This window comes from Gasterosteus aculeatus, chromosome 7, assembly GCF_964276395.1.
Source record: "Gasterosteus aculeatus chromosome 7, fGasAcu3.hap1.1, whole genome shotgun sequence".
Lineage (NCBI taxonomy): Eukaryota > Metazoa > Chordata > Actinopteri > Perciformes > Gasterosteidae > Gasterosteus > Gasterosteus aculeatus.
Window position 1 is genome coordinate 18255828 of NC_135694.1, and position 17338 is coordinate 18273165.

General features: G+C 46.5%; 2 protein-coding genes across 2 annotated transcripts in view; one reads left to right on the forward strand and one right to left on the reverse strand.

Moving 5' to 3' along the window:
* Positions 1 to 12491, forward strand: part of rnf43 (ring finger protein 43) — a 64596-nt gene extending 52105 nt beyond the window's left edge. The window contains exons 3-9 of the mRNA XM_078106176.1: positions 6613 to 6687; positions 6792 to 6926; positions 7194 to 7295; positions 7382 to 7552; positions 7656 to 7758; positions 7978 to 9483; positions 9812 to 12491. Coding sequence (XP_077962302.1) covers positions 6613 to 6687; positions 6792 to 6926; positions 7194 to 7295; positions 7382 to 7552; positions 7656 to 7758; positions 7978 to 9483; positions 9812 to 9837 — 2118 coding nt within the window. The 3' untranslated portion in view covers positions 9838 to 12491. The remainder of the gene's footprint in view (positions 1 to 6612; positions 6688 to 6791; positions 6927 to 7193; positions 7296 to 7381; positions 7553 to 7655; positions 7759 to 7977; positions 9484 to 9811) is intronic.
* A 514-nt stretch (positions 12492 to 13005) lies between these two features.
* Positions 13006 to 16352, reverse strand: hpda (4-hydroxyphenylpyruvate dioxygenase a). The gene is given in 10 exon segments (XM_078105060.1): positions 13006 to 13936; positions 14587 to 14703; positions 14791 to 14913; positions 15036 to 15107; positions 15400 to 15425; positions 15428 to 15534; positions 15755 to 15832; positions 15948 to 16054; positions 16150 to 16239; positions 16341 to 16352. Coding segments are annotated over 10 exon segments (846 nt in total). The 3' UTR covers positions 13006 to 13822.
* Between the last annotated feature and the right edge of the window lie 986 nt (positions 16353 to 17338).

The window sequence follows — 17338 nt, forward strand, 5'->3', positions numbered from 1 at the left end:
GTAAAAACAAGGCGGCATGCTTCATGAAGCGGACACCCTCCGCATGTAGACATGAACGGCAAGAAAACAACCTTTAACAACACTGTTCCTTTAAGCACAATTTCAAGCCACTTGTACTTGATTGTCTTATACTTAGACTTCACTACAGTAAACAGGGCTTTATTCAAAACCCTTTTATCAAAATTTGATCTTTTATGTTGTTCATTCTGTACCCGTTGCAATCTGTCCATTCCGGGACAGGGATCCTCCTCTGCCGTTCTCGCTAAGCTTTCTTCCTTTTTTTCTCCCCCGTGTTTCGTTTCATTTTTGGGGGACGGGACCTTTTCCTGTGCCGATGTGAGGGCTTTGAGAGAGAGGATGTTGCATGTATATAGACTGTAAAGCACCCTGAGGCCATTTTATTTAACAACATACTTTATTTTATAATTCGTAATTCTTCTACCGCTGCAAGTAGAAGATTTCCAATGACAGAAATACAACAATGGGGGGGGGGGGGGGTTCATACTTTAATTGTGTCTAGGTTTACCTCATGAACAGACATCCAGCGTGTTTTTTTCAATTGTCACTGTGCTGGTTGTGTGTACGTGTGTGTGAGTGTTTGCAATGCAGAAAGACACGGCTTACTGCACGGCCTGTTCCAGGAATGAATTCCTGGAGGCTTACAAGAGCTGTTGAATGAGATGGAGGGCTCAGGGCAGGAATGATGGGAGGGGAGGAGAGGAGGGAGGCTGCTCCACGCTGTAGGAGGCTCTCACTTACAGGCCTGATTAAATAACAGGATGCTTTATGAAAACAAGAACATTATCTGCCTCTTAAAAGGCCGGGAAAGGCCCTCTAATTTGCTTCCCCCGAGTCTCTGTGTTGCCGCCTGTCGCTAAAGAGAAAAAAATCCTCTTCCATGCCCCGGCCACAGATCATGCAGGACACTTTCTCTCCCTCCTCTAGTTATACTCTCATCACTGCCATAGGAATGTATCAACATACCAATACCAAGCCTACAAAACGGGGTGTCTTTTTCCGCTCCAGTGAGGATTATTCTGGATCTCTCGATGGAGTGCAATACAAACAATAAAGAGATAGTGGCTCCTCTGTGGGACTCTCACAGTTTCATAAAAAAATAAAAATGAAATGTGTATATAAAAAGGGCCCTCTGGATGCTTGGACGTTAGGAGAAAGTGGAGAAAGGTGGGGTTTGGCGTGTTTGACGGCGTAAATCCAGAGATCCAACCCTCTTTACAACTCTTTTCCTGCCCCGTAACTTAGGTGGTTTACTTAATTATACTTATTACAGCCAGGAACTCCTGTGATTAAAGTATCTCGACAGCTACAGCTGTAATTCATTTCAGGAGTATTTCACGTGCTGACACAGCTTAGTTGTTTGAGGGGGTTGTTCAGTCAGTGCACGGGGTAAAGTGATGATGAAAATGTGACGACGATGTTGTTTTTGCGCTGGTGATGGCCGACCGAGTTCGTTTCTTCTACCATCTGACAGATCCACACTATCTGCCCCCCTCGGTTTTTAGTCCCTCGCTAAGCTAAGCTAACCATTCATTGGCACTAGCTTTATATTTAGGATGCAGATCTTTTTACACTTATCAATAAAGCAAACTCTCTGATTTCCTCAGCGGTCAGCACGGCTCCTTCAAAACCAAAGTACTTTTTCTCTCCTGCTGTGATTTATCTGTTATCTGGCTGTGTCACCTTCCCGGGCATTGGGCAGGCTGCGTTTAAGAACTTAAACGGGAGGTCAGGTGGTGGCGTGTGTACAATGGAGTCAACGCCTCCGGGCTCCATCGTTACCCACATCAGTCCCTTCTGTCTCGCCGTTCGTCTCTTGATGTTTCAGGGACACCTTTAGCAGGTGACAGTGTATCAGATGACTCCCTCCGTGTCCCCCTGCGCTTGCTTTGCCTTTCAGATGTGTTTCTCGTCGTAGCCGGGGTCTGCTAACAAGAGGGGGGAGGGGGGGGGGGGAGTGTAGAGGGGAGGAAGAAGGAGGGTGGGCTGAACTATAATACTATTTGTTCTAGAAGACCTCTCTAACTTCCACACAGGCAGATCGGGTTCATAACGTCTTCCAGTGTCTTTCTTACTCCTCTGCATGAGAAGAGTAGCCAAGCCCGGTGTGTAGACTTAGTGTTTAGTGTGTGTGTTCCATAATGAGTGGAAGTTGTAGGGAGGAGGAGGAGGAGGAGGAGGTGCGTGTGTGTGATTCAGACCCAACCCCCTCCGGCTCAACACTTTTCCTGAGATCTGCTCACCTGCCCTGACATGCCCCCCCACCCTAACCCCCGTCCTCTTCCTCCTCCTCCTCCTCCTCCTCCTCATACATTACTCCCCCCCCTTCGGCGGCCACACATCAAAGAACCCCTGTGAGTAATGGATACCCATCCGGGCTACACCCTTCCCTCCTCCAGACCAACTCTTATGCCGCTGAGCCAGTGGCACCCGGCAATCAAACACACACACACACACACACACACACACACACACAGAGCAGTTATTCACACACAATTAGATTTAAATATGCCAGTTCAAAACAGGGTAAACAGTATTTGAAGCAAAGCTGTGCGTTTACACAGGTAGGAATGCAGTCACCAGGAGAACGTTTTCTGTCTCTTTTCTGATATTGCTCATTGAGTTCCAGATTCATTGTCTAATAAATCTTTCAAGTAATTAAAGAAAGATAAATGGTAATGCAGAGGATGTGGTTATCTTTATGCTAGCAACGTGGCAATCGGACTTCGGTCCAAACATCTCAGTAATCATTGGATTAATTGACATTTAAGTTTAAACAGACATTCATGCCCTCACAGACTTTTGGTTGTTCAATAAGAGATGACTGTGATGTCTGGAGGACTCGCATCTTCTGACAGGTAAACAGAACAGTGGACGAATCTCCAAAAGGTCTGTTGGCTCCATGAAATCATTAAATCCTGATACCTCATGTTACCAACAGACTAGCGAAGGTGCTCGAATCCTGGAGACGTACAGGGTTGAGTAATACCTGTCTCACCTGCACCCCACCTCCTGTCCCCAACATCATCCCCCTGTTGGTGCCATCTGCTCCTCATTTAGCCGCACGGCGACGTCCCAGTGCGCGGGTAATGGTTCCAGTGTGCCGGGCCAGTCAGGAGAAATGACAGAGCAGAGAGCCGGCCTCAGACCTGCAGGCCGGAGCGCTGCAGTCTGTCATTAGACACTTTCATGCAGCAGCATCACAGCCTGCTCGCCTCACTCCTCTCCCGCCCTCCTCCTCTTTTTTTTCTGCCTCTCACTCTCACTCTTTATTCCCACACATATTATTCCCCGATATAATTTACCCGTGCAATGAATGATCTGGAAAGTCACGCTGAGAAAAAGACAAGTTAGATTGTGTTGAATGGAGTCTGGCGGCGTGCTTTGAAGAGGCAGGAAGGGTTTTTGGAGAGCGAGGGGGTTTATGGCCGTATCCTCCACACATTCCAGCCTCCCCGAGGAGCTTAGGTCAAGATCATAATGTCTTACTTACTGGCTGCACTAATAAAATGTCCGTCCAAGTCATTTAGTCATAGTAAATGAAATAAATAAGAATCAAATACATTACTTCTCAACTTCTTCTCAACCTTTCTTTATAGACATTCAATTGTATAGTTACTAGTACTACTGTCCTGCTCTGTACGTTTTGCACACATATATGAGATTCCTGAAACAAGCCAAATGATCTCACTCCAGTGGCAGATCTAGTCAGAATACATAACAAATATGTTAAATAATGGCTCATTGTGAATGAAAATGACTCGCTAAGCCAGATGTATTGTTGCCCTGCGCTCACCACTGCAGATGAGTGACTTCAAAGTTTGTCTTTACTTCCCCTTTAATGGAGAAATTTGAATAAAATCTCAATTGGACTTTGAATAGAGTTCTGTAATCATAGATGTTCAATAAAAACACAGCAGATGTTTCCCTGTGGCTGAGGCTGAATGTATCTGTGTTTGTGTAATATTCTCATGCTCGCCCCCTCTCTTTTCCCACCGTTATGTTGGAACATGGCTGCAGATGAAGGGGTATTCGCCTTTTGGGTTGATTTTCTCGGCGCCGCATTAAACCCTTTGGACAAACGCTGAGATGTTGACAGGCGATGTTGTCAGGTGACAGAAAAACCACGGCGAGACCCTTAAAACGAGGATACGCCTTGATGTCAGGCCTGGCTCCCCGACAGCACAACCCGCAACCCAAGTAGAGTCAACTACCCGAGGGAGCATCCAGACGATTAATGGGCCGGTCAAATCAAATGGGCCAATCAGATGAGTCCCTTGACCTTGGTTTTAGAGGATAAGGTGGGAGGATACTGACAGTAAGCAGTGGGACAAGAAGCCCTCAAAGGTCTGCATCCTTAGTAGTGCTCTTTTTACATAGGCTGTTAGTGTGTTGCTCAAACGGAAGCCACTGGGGCAGATTTGTGATAATGGGGCAGAGAAAACAAAAACTTGACATAAGTGGACAGGAAAAAGAGACCAAATGAATCTTATGACTTCATGCTGGGCAGCAAATGTTTTTATTCCCCATGCTAACAGCGTGAGTATGTAGATATTCTACCTTTATGATCAAATGACATTCATTTGTTAAATGGTTACTGCAACAAAGGTCTACTGAGTATTAGTACATCGTACCTGTGGTATAAACTACAGGTACAACATACTATACACAACAACATACTTGAGCATTTTTCCTCATATACAGGGAGGCGCCAAAGTTAATGTTCAATACTTGTAGTAACTTTTAAAATACCCATAAACATTTTCCTTTTACACCTTAACAAAAAGGAGAGAAAAGGCAAGAAATAGGTTGTCTGTGGCAAAGGCGTACCTGCTAGTGTAACTGTGTGACCTCGCAGGGCTCCTGTCTCGCTCTTTGCCCTCATAAGTGTTTATGTTTGTGACAGCCGGCCTGTGTCAAGAACTATCCGCTGCTCCTCCTCGCTGAAATAATGTCCCCCTCTGTGGAAATCCAATCAGTGTTGTTTGTTAGTTTTTCAGCAATGACGTCCTTTCCCGTATACCCCTGGAAACCGCGCTCGGCTCCGATGCGGCAGTTGTTAATGTTTACTCAAACGTCAAATAGCATTGACTCACATGTGTCGAGTTGCACCTCCACGAGGCCTCCACCCGGCCTCCACCCAGCCACAGAGAATGTCTGCTCCAGTTCCGTCCGTACCGGCCATGGCAGTCCCGTTAACTGGCCCTATTAGCGTCACAGCTTTTCCCTGCGCCATTAAAGGTTAAACATATCCTCTAATAATGATTTAATGAGATCTCTCGGGGCCTCTTCCAGGTCTTTAGCTCGTGGTGGAGTAGGGCTTGGCGAGCAGTCTGTGGTGTCACTACTGCGCTACGATCTAATACGACCACAGCAGCACTCATTGGGGAAGTGTATTATGGTATGTTTTTAAACTATAGGAAATTATTTTAAACTTATTGTGTGTGTGTGTGTGTGTGTCGGACCACAAGATCCCCACGATTACAGGCCATGTTCACTTCTAGTGCCGCATAAGGGAACTTTTGAACCACAGGTGAAGCAAATTCCCACATGTCACAGATCGAGCTTTTTCTTCTTTTCTCTTTTTTTTTCTGCTTCGTGACCGCACCCCATTTAGGCCCATGCACGTACTACAATTACTGCTTTGATGAAACAGAGGAAAAGCTGTGGAACCACAGCTGAAAAACCAGATAAAAAGGGATATGTTCATTTTCTATTTGACCTCTCTCTGACAGTAAATACTACGGCCACCAGTATTTCTGTGGCGCAGTATTGTTAACTGTCTGCAAGAACACATGCACATAGTATTTAAGCTCGCAGATGGGCATTGAGGTGCTTTTTAAATACTGATCTGTAATGTACAGTACTTTGAGATTTGAGATACAACTATGACTTTCTGACAACAAATTAAGTTTCTTCATAGTCATGCATTGGCTTTTGTGATCTGAATTCCATGCACCCACAACACAAACCTGAGTGTGTGTGTGTATGTGCGCGTGCGTGCCTGCGTGTGTGTGTGTGTGTGTGTGTGTGTGTCCGTGTGGGCTCCTCCCTGCAGTGGGAGAGAAATCCCTGGTTGGTGTTGTGTTTGACCTGAGTTTAAACTTGTGTCTCCTCATCACGTTCGCCATGTTTCCACCACTTTCCTTCTTGTAATGAAGCCATTGGCCATTCTCACCGCTCTCATGGCATCAGCTACCTCCTCAGGAACAACCAGCTAACCGACACCGTTTGGGGAATACTGTAGCTAGTGGACATTTAAGCAAAGTTAAGCTACTTGCAGAACTGGGTAGACACAATATGAAAACCAGCTATGCTTGTTCACTATATCTTTTTAGCCCTAGTTTAAATATGAAGCGTACCCTTCATCAGATTCCTGCTTACACACTTTTTAGTCAGTCAGAGTCAGGTGGAAAAGGTTTGGCCTGATGCTCAGTGCGTTACTGCCACCTAGTGATGGCGGAAGACAGAGATGTTGTGCATGATGAGATCGTTCCTCCTGACTATCCTCATCACACGAGTGTACGAATCCCCTGAAAATGTCCTCGCTCTCCGTATGTTTAACTGTCGCCTCTCCTGTGTTTTCTCCTTCAGGCCCGCATGGCGTTGGACAAAGGAGCTCAGGCAATTATCTTTGATGTTAGTGATGACGCGAATGCTGCTGCTGAGGTGAGTGTGAAAACACAGAGCTACAGCTACGCAAACCTAGTTTAAAGACACAGCTAGAGCTCACAGAAAATATCACACTTCCATTGTACCGCACCTGCTCACAGCTTCGGGAATCGGACTCCCTTCTGCGTCCAGTCGTGCTGGTGGAGGGGAAGAACGCCGAAGAGTTGATGGGTCTGGTCAACAAGAACGAGGAGGCCAAAGTTATCATTGAGGTCATGGCGGAGCAGCCCAAATGGGTAAGCACAGAAACCCGTACACACACACCCACCTCTCTCTGGCTTTACCCACCACAGAAAGGAAGCCTTGTGAATGGCCATCGTGCTGGCGGAGAAAGCATGGTTATGATGTAAACGGACCTTCCAGTGTAGAGAGGAGAGGGTGGGAGACAGATCAACGGTGCTTGAGCACCCAGGCAGGGGTTCCTTTAAGTTTCAGACATGTTGGAATACTCTGTGAAATAAAACCCACATCTCGCTCTCCGTCCCTCCTCTTTTCCCTTCCAGCCACATTATGACGTGGGTATCCTGCTCACCATTGTCCTCGCTATTCTGACCATCGTCCTCATCTTTGCTTTCCGCTACAAGTGCAAGTCTAACAGGACTTGGGTGAGTGAAAGCAAAGTAGCCGTAGCTCAGTGGGAGACTGTTTTTTTTAAAGGGTTTCTTCCAACCCTTGCTTCTCATTCGTGCAGGACTCTGTCCATCAGCAGACCATACAGGCCATCAGTCGACTGGAGACCACAACATACAGCTCTCAGGGCTGCTCGGGGTCCCAGCGCCACCGAGCAGCCTGGGGGTCGGCCAGCAGCTCCAACTCCAGCCCCGTCTGTGCCATCTGCCTGGAGGACTTCCAGGACGGGCAGGTAAGAAGAGAGAGAGCGAGGGAAACATCCCGCGTCTGCAGATTCAACCGTCCTTTGTCAGCTGTTTAGCATTAAATCTACTTCTGTCTTGCTATACTCCCAGCATTTGAGGATCATCTCCTGTGCGCATGAGTTCCATAAAGACTGTGTCGACCCCTGGCTGCTGCAGCACCGCACCTGTCCCCTCTGCATGCACAACATCATGGGTAAGGAATAGCATATTTTCAGATCAACTTCATCACTATCTTCTTTGAAAATGCAGTCCTTGACTTGTTGCTGCCTATAGAAGGATTTTGGCCGGCTTGTAATTTCTGTCTTGACTTTAGATTTGATCTTTTGAATCAGCTGCAATAATTGCTTAATAATTAGAAGCCGTGTTGGAACTGATGTATATTGTGTAGTCTGACTGCCGCTGTGCTCCACAGGGACGGAGCGGCATCCCCAGAGGACCAGACTCCAGCAGAGTTCAGAGCAAAGCCAGAGTTTCCTGCACCCTCAGCCTTACAGGAGCGCACGCAACCACCTTATCCCCCAGCACGCCATCCCGTTCGCTATGAGGTCCCACTATCCTCGCGGACCCTCGGGACCTTATCCCTCGCTTGGCCACTACACGGGCCCGTCCGCCATGGAACCCCAAACACTACATTTCCTCGCCAGCAGGCCGCTCTCTGCTGGCTGCGGCTACCACCTTCCCGGAGAGGGTCCCGGGCGGCCCCACAGGATTGGAGGGAACTGCCGGACCTCCACGCACCACTGCACCCCCCGTCGGTCCTGCCACAACTATCGCTCATCCTGTCCAGCCCAGCGCAGTGCTTCCAGCTCACGTCTGCACCACCCCACCTCCGTCCCGCCGCAGCACCGCGGGGCGCCAGCCCACAATAGGCAGGACGACGGCAGCTGCTCGGGGGGCAGCTACCACACGGAACGCAGTGGGTACTTGGCCGATGGGCCGGCAAGCGACTCCAGCTCGGGGCCCTGCCACGGCTCCTCCAGCGACTCTGTTCTGAACTGTACCGACGTGTCTCTGCAGGGGGTTTATGGCAGCTGGTCCACCTTCCGCAGCTCTCTGAGCAGTGACTATGACCCATTTGTGTATTACGGGCCGGGCTCTGGGCGCCCCCCCCGCAGGGGCAGCCTGGAGGCAGGCGCCCAGGCCCGGCCCAGGTCTCTGGATTCTGTGGTGAACAAAGCTGGCTGCCCCGAAGAGCAGCCGCAGACTGTGTTCAGCCACATCCACTACCACCGCCACAGACACCACCACTACGAGGAGGCGGAGCACAGCCAGGGCCCAAGCAGAGGCTCCGACGAGGAGCAGGGTGCCACCGCCGCTGTTGCTGCTGCACCGGCTCCCCTTGTCCTTGAAAGAGACATGCCTGTTTGCCCTCCTAAGCACATCACCTGCCAGTGCCCAAAGCCCGACCCTGCGGATCGGCCCGGCGCTGGGACAGAGGGCCAGGACCTTGACCCCAGCAGCCCTACAGGACCTTCCGTACGTGTATCCTCCATCCCTTTACAGCTCCAGCCCCACTGCTGCCACCAGGGACACGGACACCCTACAGCTCCTCTCGGGCGAGTGGGTGGCTGTGTCCGCGATGGCCCCTCGGTCCGCTTCCACCAGAGCCTCGATCTGCAGGACGACCGGAGCATCCACATCCACTACGGTCAGGGCCCGGGCTTCTGCTGCTCGCCTCCTGATCTGCACCCGGCTTTGCTCCCCGTGCCCCTCATCCTAGACTCTGGAGGCATAGAGGACTGGCCTTGCTATGCAGGGGCCCATGTTGTGTGGCAAAAACGTGTGCAACAGGCCCACTCAGAGCCTCAGCTGCTGGGGCCGGGGACCTCTATGGACAGGCCACCCTGCAGGTTCCACCACGGCCCTGCTGCGGACACAGACATTTGTTTGTACTGCCAAACATTACACCACAATCAGGGTGGGTGTCTCACTTGCTTATGACATTAACAGCCTCTTAGACAGAGGGGATCATTTTGGTTATTAATTTCATAGTTTGGTATGTTGTTGGATCATGATGACAGTTGTTCACAATGGACAGTTTAATTGATTCACTTTTATTTCCTCTATCGGATAATTTCTTCACCTGTTTGACCTTGAGTGCAGTATTTTTTTATAACCAATAGGAAACATGGGGGAAATAACTTTAATCATCCTTTTTGACCATAACCTTTTTTTGTATTCTTTGTTTTCTTTTGCTTTTTTAGATTGTACTTTAAAGATGACCTGAGCTGTTTTTATGTCCACAGGATCAGAAGAGGAGTCTGGTGTGTGAGAACTCGTTGCATCCCTGTTTCCATGCTGCTACACAAGAGCCAGAATGGACAAGCCTCTCATTGGCTATTGCTCTTGTGTCTTCCACTTAATTCCACCAGCAATGCCTTCGTTCAGACGATTCCCCGGCTTCTTAAAAGCTCACATGCTGAAATGCTCTTTCATCTGAGTTAGATTGAAATCCACGTGATTTAATAATGCAAAAGAAATGTACCCGACCCTTTATAATGTTGTATACGAAACTATATAGAATTTGATGAATGTTGGGAAGTTGCTGGGGAAACAACTCAAACACAGTTTTTCGATTTGTCCTCATCAGTTCTGAAAAGGCATTAATTACCAAATTATATCACCAGTTCCCATGGTCTTTAGTGACAAGCAACGAATGATCCTCGCTCAGGGTGATGAGCCCTCTTGAAGTGAGACTCCATCTCTGCATTGCTCGTTCTATTACAACATCACTTGATTTTTTTTTTTAGAGGTACTTTCTTTCACTCGTGATCTTTGTCTTCCTTCTCCTGCCTACCTCAGCTCAGATTTCTTAACATGCCTCACACAGGGGGGGTCTTTAAAGGTACTGCTGTAGTGATGTTGTTTTGTTTGTTTTTGTTTTTTGGTCACAACCATGTAGCTCCCCATAAACTCAACAAGAAAGTAAAGTTCATGGCAATCCGAGCTGTCCAAATGGAGAGAAAGGTTGATGCTCAGCCCCTCGAATGGGAAGCATTTACTGAGGCGGCTGAGCCTTGCATAGGCCCTGTTTTCATTATTTCAACCATGGCAGCTGTTTTCAACACGTTTGTATTATGTGTTTGGATCATTTGGATCTGTTTTTGCAGTCCGTGATTATTATTTTTTAAGCTTTCAAAAGGAACCGGTTTGACTGAATTTCGTTGCATCATTGCGGGCTATTGTCTCGATCTCCTCATTTCTCTTGCCAAGGGCAAGGTCACATGTTTGACCTCAGTGCTGTCCAACACCGCAATCCAGGCAGAGTGAACAGGCCTCATCAGACATATGAGCACTAGATTGTCCGTTCCATTAGTGCCTGATTTATCGCAATGTTGAATTATCCTCAGAAAAGTGCCTATGCTCTCCAGTTGTCTTCCGGAAACTAAAGCCCTAGAAGTATTTTCTACATTGCAGCCATAGTAAGGAGATAGGGACTTTTTAATTATACAACTCGATTCAAGCCAGGCTGGTCTGCTTTTCCCAGGATTTCAAACTTGCCCGACAAATGTCGGGAATAATCAAACACTGGAAAAATGGGGGATAATTCATGTCAAAGTTACAGAATTGGTAAAACATTGTTTGTCGTGGTAAATGTGCATTGCTAATCCCTGCTAGTGTGGCTTCGAAGGAAGATCCAGCCAAAATCAGACAGTATTTTTTTTTTTAATTTTCATTTCATCAGATGAATAATTTTTCAATGATAAAAGACAGAATCACGGTTTGAATCTCTGTTACATATTTTCCCTCTTCTTCACATGGAGCCACTCAGGCAGACAGGTGGACAGAATATGTGTTTATACTCGAGGGGAATTACTCTGAACACTTTGACTGTGTAAGTAGAGGTCAAAAAGGGCTTTCTTAACCAGACAGGCTCAGTGAACCGAGATCAGACGTATAGGAATTCTGTTGTGGAGTGGACTTTCCATTAAAGCCTCGGTCCCACTTCAGATTCAGTTTAATAGCAGAGAAAAAGCTCATAGGTATAGCAATGCAACTAGTAGCACTTACTAAAGCCTCATATGTGTCTTATTCATACAGAAATGCTCACAATCCTGAATTAGGAATCTCCCAACACACTAAGCTCTTACCTGTCTGACCAAAGAGGCACAATCTTGAACACAGTGAACATATTAATTTATATATTGTGCCTTGTCCTCCTTAAATATCAGCGTGAAATGTGCTTTCGATAACAAGAGAGAGGATACAGGAATTAAAATGCAAACAATCAATATTTTGCATTTTTCACTGCAGTCCCGTTGTACTAATACCTCACCTTGAATGTGTCAACAGCGCAACATTGTCCAGCTCAAGTATCAGTGTTTCCTTGTCTGTTATTGTCACGTGTCGATGTGACAAAACAGTGCCGGCGGTTGAGATGGAAATGACTGAATTACAAGCAGCACTTTTACAAATAAGAAAACAAAATGAAACATGGTATCAAATTAGTAAAAGCCCAGAACCTCCCGCACATGAAAAATAGCGTTTAGAAATGCCACAAAATATCTGATGCAATTTCACCCTGTTCAAGATCTTTCTCTTGTGTTATTGTATGTGTTTGTTTTGTTTTGTTTTGTTTTGTTTTGCAAGAATAATGAGCTGAAACTGCCTTTTTATGAGTCTAAAATCCCTCCAGAACATTAAGGGATATGTCAGTATATTTTGGATACTTTGAGTACAAAACAAGAACAAAAAAAAAAACAGAAATGAAATAGTGTTGTATTTTATATATAATAGAACATTTCAATATAGTGACATGTCACTAATATATTTATTTACTAATATATTTATCCATTTTGTCCAGGTTTGAAAGAGTGGTCTCTCTAAAGACCAAATGTTTCTATATGGAAACTGATCAGTGCCATCACAGATGTATCAACCTGTCTTCATTCCAATTATATGCAAATAAATTATTTTGAAATACAACGTTGTAACACCGGTGTGTTGGTCTTGTCATTTCCTGTCTTATGTTGAAAGTCTGTTCCCTCCTCTCGTTTCAGATCGCTTGCCCTTCCTCTCGTATCACCTGTCCAATTACCCGGATCCCTGATTGTGTCCACCTGTTTCTCATTATCCTCATGTGTTTATTAGTCAGCGTCTTCCCTCGTCTTGTGCCGAAGTGTTTTCGTTCCCATCGACTTCGCCAAAGCCATTCTCGCCACGATCACGCCAAGATTAAGTTAAGATTATTGTTGCCTGTTGTTTGATCTTAGTTTTTGTAGACCGGGTTATTTCCTCCGGACGGAGTGATTTTGAGGTTGTTATATTTCCCCTCCCCTTCTTGAAGGACCGTTTGCCCAAGAAGTACTTTCGTTAATTATTAAATAAACCCCTTTTTTTGAATCCTCTGCATTTGAGTCCTGCCTTCCATCACCCGCCTGACAAACGTCTGTGCAAAAGACATTTGTTTTGCTGGAGAATCCGGAGAACTCAGGAAGTCAAATGTGTTGCGTTTGCTAGTGTCATTTATAAGGAATAGTTCACACAAGGTTACTCTACAAAGTTTGGAATCAGATACTTATGTACAGTAAAAAAAACATAATAAACATGGTACATGGTAATAAACTCCGGTCCGGCTTGGTTTCAATGCCACATGGTCTAAAATGACCCTTTTACCTTGTCTGATGTGTTTTTTTGTCCTTAAATTCTACTTAGATTGCTCATAAAAAACAAATGAATATTACCACGCACGATATTCACCCCTGCAATGTCTTTTATTTATTTTTGTATTGTAACCGAACCTCTCCGGTCATAGCCGTGATATGTGATTATCATTTTTTGTCAAATCTAAAGAGCATTTAACACAAGTGAGGAGTTAAAAGAGTTCTTTGTGTTGTGCGTCACTGTTTAAGAGCTGTAAATGTTCTAATATTTTGATCTAAAAAAGTAGTGCACTGCGCTACCAAACGAAAAGATAAAGCAAAGGATCGAATGGAGCTGCGCCTTTTTATCTACTAATACATTTCGACTGGCATTGTACAGAGTACACAATGATCTTAATCTTAAAAGTCATACATTTCAGTAAGAAAGATTTATGTAATGATTAAAGTAGTCTGATGATTAAAGTAGGTTGGGTATTTCTTCATTCAGTAATACGGCGTGCAGGTAAGCATACCTGCATATCAGCATATCAGCACTTGCAGCTTGTCACATGAAGGCATTCAGTTTGTGTTTGATACACCAGGTTGTTGATTGCTCCTGACATGTACAGCCGTGTACAGCAGTAGAAGCGTGGCTTGGCAGCAGCAGCTGGAGGATCAGTTGAAGGCTTTGGACTGCCCTTTGGGTGTCAGCACAGTGAGGTTGCCCCTGGCCTCTTGGTCCTTCTCGATAGCCTCAAACAGAGATTTGAAGTTTCCTGCCCCTAAGCCCTGGAGAGAGAATGAGCGCTCGCAGATGGCTAATTACCAGAAGATCTACCGTCTTGTGTGTCATTTGTCATGGCCCCAAGGGGGTCTCCTCTCAAACACCGCTTGGAGCATCAATAAAACTTTGATGTGAGATCACAACAGATAAATATCTGTTCAAACACCCACTTCGCTTGGAGGGGAGCTGAGCTGACTAGGGGCTGGCTAATTAATCATGTAAATATTGTGCCAGATAATCAAAAGATCAGGTGTTTGTTGTCGCTCGGAGGGATTCTTTGCTGCAGTTCGGATTGCCTCCACATCTGCAGACTTCAGTGAAATGTTGCAGAGTGACAAGAGGGCCCTGTTCTAACAAGCGGAATGGGTAGTTGCTATAAATGGAGTGCCACAGGGTGCAACCCAATCCAACAATCCCAAGAGCCTTTTAATCTGTACCTGTGACAGATTTACTGAACTCCTGCAAGTGGGCTACTGTTCACACTGGGTGGGAGCTGCAAACAGGTGTTCAGACGGCTCGATCTCGGCTCCTTGAAGGCGGTGAATTAAAAAAACTGCACTACAAGCTTATGGATCCCACCATGAACACACATAATCAATAACCCTCCGTTCACCATTTGTGTCAGTAGTTGGTTTGAGTGGTCTGTGGCACTTACAGAGTGGTTGTTGTGCTGAATGGCCTCTAGGAAAAGGGTTGGTCGGTCCTGGACGGGTTTGGTGAAGATTTGAAGGAGGTAGCCCTTGTCATCAAAATCAAGGAGGATTTTCAATTCCTTCAAAGATAACAAAGTGTATTGTTTAGACAAAAGCAAAAGGGTTGTAAATCATCCCATGCTTGTTGTGGTTGTGTGCCACCTCACCTGTAAACGGTCAAGGTCCTCCTTGACCTTGATCTTGGCGGTTTTAAGGTTCTGCCGCAGTGCGTTGTAGTACATGTTGGGCGCTGAAAGGAACTCCATCCCTCGGGCGCGCAGGTTCACTACCTGAGTTAAGGGGAAAAGAAAGCGGGATCTAAAACTTGCCTCTGCTTGCAGATTTGGGGGGGTGCGTGAAGACGAGGTTTGTGGATTAATGTGAAATCTGCAGCTTAACGCAGGCGACTTACTGCCTGAATAATGTCTGATGTGTTGAGAGCGATGTGCTGAACACCTGGTCCTCCGTTGTAGTCCACGTATTCCTGTGAAGACGGAGAGGAACATAAGATGCACTGAGGAGGTGCAGTAAACCAGGAGGTGTCCCACAGTTTCAAATTGGTTCATTTACTACCAAATTGTACAACTGTTCCTAAAGCTGCTGCAGCCGGCGGTATATGAATTAATTAACCACTGTGATCAACCATTGTGATAAATCACTGTGATCAACCATTGTGATAAATCACTGTGATTAACCATTGTGATAAAGCACTGTGATCAACCATTGTGATCAACCGTGATAATCCCCTGCAAGTCTCCACAACACTCTAAAGTCACCTGGATTTGTGATTTTTTTCCCCCCTTGCAGGTTTATTAATGGGCATCTTGATGGACCTCAGTGAACTGTACTGTGTGTGGATCTGCTTGTCGTCTATGGACCAGAACCAATGGAACAGCGAACACTTTTGGTACCTGGAATTTGGAGAACACAAATAGAAAATGTGACGATAAGCTCAATGAATATCCCTTTTTCTCTTTTATTTCATAAACCAGTTATAGAGTAATGATGCACTGGAATATTGCACCAACATTACCCACTATGTGGGAGGTGGAGCGACTGTTTGTGTTGACTTGTCCTTTTGTCCTATGTGTCTGTTTTGCATGCAGTGTACGTTCTCTTATACAGTCCTACCAGTCGGAAATTGGGACCATGTGGTCATCTGGCTGGTTTCCCACCAGGTGATCAATGAAGTTTAAACCTGCTGGTGGTCTACAAACAGAAGAAAAAACAAAGCATTGCAGCGGTACTTTTCCATGAAGTTTTGGACATAAAATGTGAATACTTTCTTTATGTTTTGTAGCCCATGGTACTATCAGAGACTCACAGCGTAGCTAACAGAGGATCCCTAAACAGAGGCTCTTTGTAGCCCGGCAGGAAAAGGCCTTTGTAGGGGCTGAGGTACTCAATGAGTGTGTGCGTAGTATCTCCATACTGAGGACAAAACATGGACACAACATTATTCTCCCTCACCAGTTTTCTGTGTGTATTCTCATGAGGCTTTCAAATGTGCGTCCATCTTTACGTACCGTTTGAACCACAGCATACTTGACCCACCCCTGGCCGTCCCGCTCCTCCCAGGGTTCCCTGACAATTACAGCTCCGCGCTCTTTAGCCGTCTGTCCGTGGAGTAGTTTTGGGATCAGTTGGAAAACATAGCCTGACAACAGCTTTTACAGTGTGAAGAGCCGGAGCCCTCCAGTGGCTGCAGACAGAATACCTCCCTACACATGCCGTGATACACTTACATCTCAAATGAGACTAAAGGTTATTTCTGTGTGAAGCCAAAAGTCAATTTCGTGGTCGCCAGCTGATGCTTAACATAGAGAGTTTTTTCAAACCGTCACTCTCAACACAGAGTAGAGGAGTCAAATGAGGGCAAATGTACAGCGCATATATGGTAGTTTGATGATACTGTGATGAGCTGAGTTAATGTGTCCCTGTTATTATGAGTTCTTCAGTTATGCAGATGTTGCATGTGTCGCCGTTATGCACTAATGTTACCAGCAGAAGTCAATGTTGTTATATGAGACCTATTGAGGTGGGGGGATTGTCTCGCGAGAGTTCTGGGGGCTGTGTGTGCGGAAGCGTTTGTACGGCGTGGTCTCGGCCAACAGTGACCTGAGTTAAGCTGAGTTCCTTAAATAAATGCACCGAAGTTGCACGCCAGTCATCGCCTCCTTATTTACGCTGCAGTACTGGGGTGAGCGTTACACTGGTGTCAGAAGTCTAAAAGTGACAGACTGGTTTCTTCTCCGGTGTTAGCCTAGCCGGCTAGCGGGCTTGCCGAGCGGAGCCGCTGTGTGTACGGTCGATGGACATGCCGCACGAGAAAGGAGCACGGCCAAGAGTTAAGGAGGAGGTGAGCTACGGTTATGCCCGGGCAGAGGATCTGGCGGCGGTGTTTGAGCGCGCTGCGGAGACCAAAGCCCGCTTGAAGCTGGCTGCGAGGAGCATGGCCAACGACGCGGGAATGGGCTCTGCTGACCCCCGACAGAGCGGGGGGCATGAGGAAGGCGTCCTCACTCGCACGGCATTACAGCGGAGTGAACGTGCAGCAGGTATGGCAAAATGGCGGTGCCAATGCTTACCGGGCCACATGTAAAACACCAGTACCAGTACCAAGTACTCCGGTAAGGCGGACTGGCAGGCATTTCATGCCCAATTCAAACTGCTATCACAGGCGTCGGGCTGGTCAGAGGACGATAGAGTGCTACA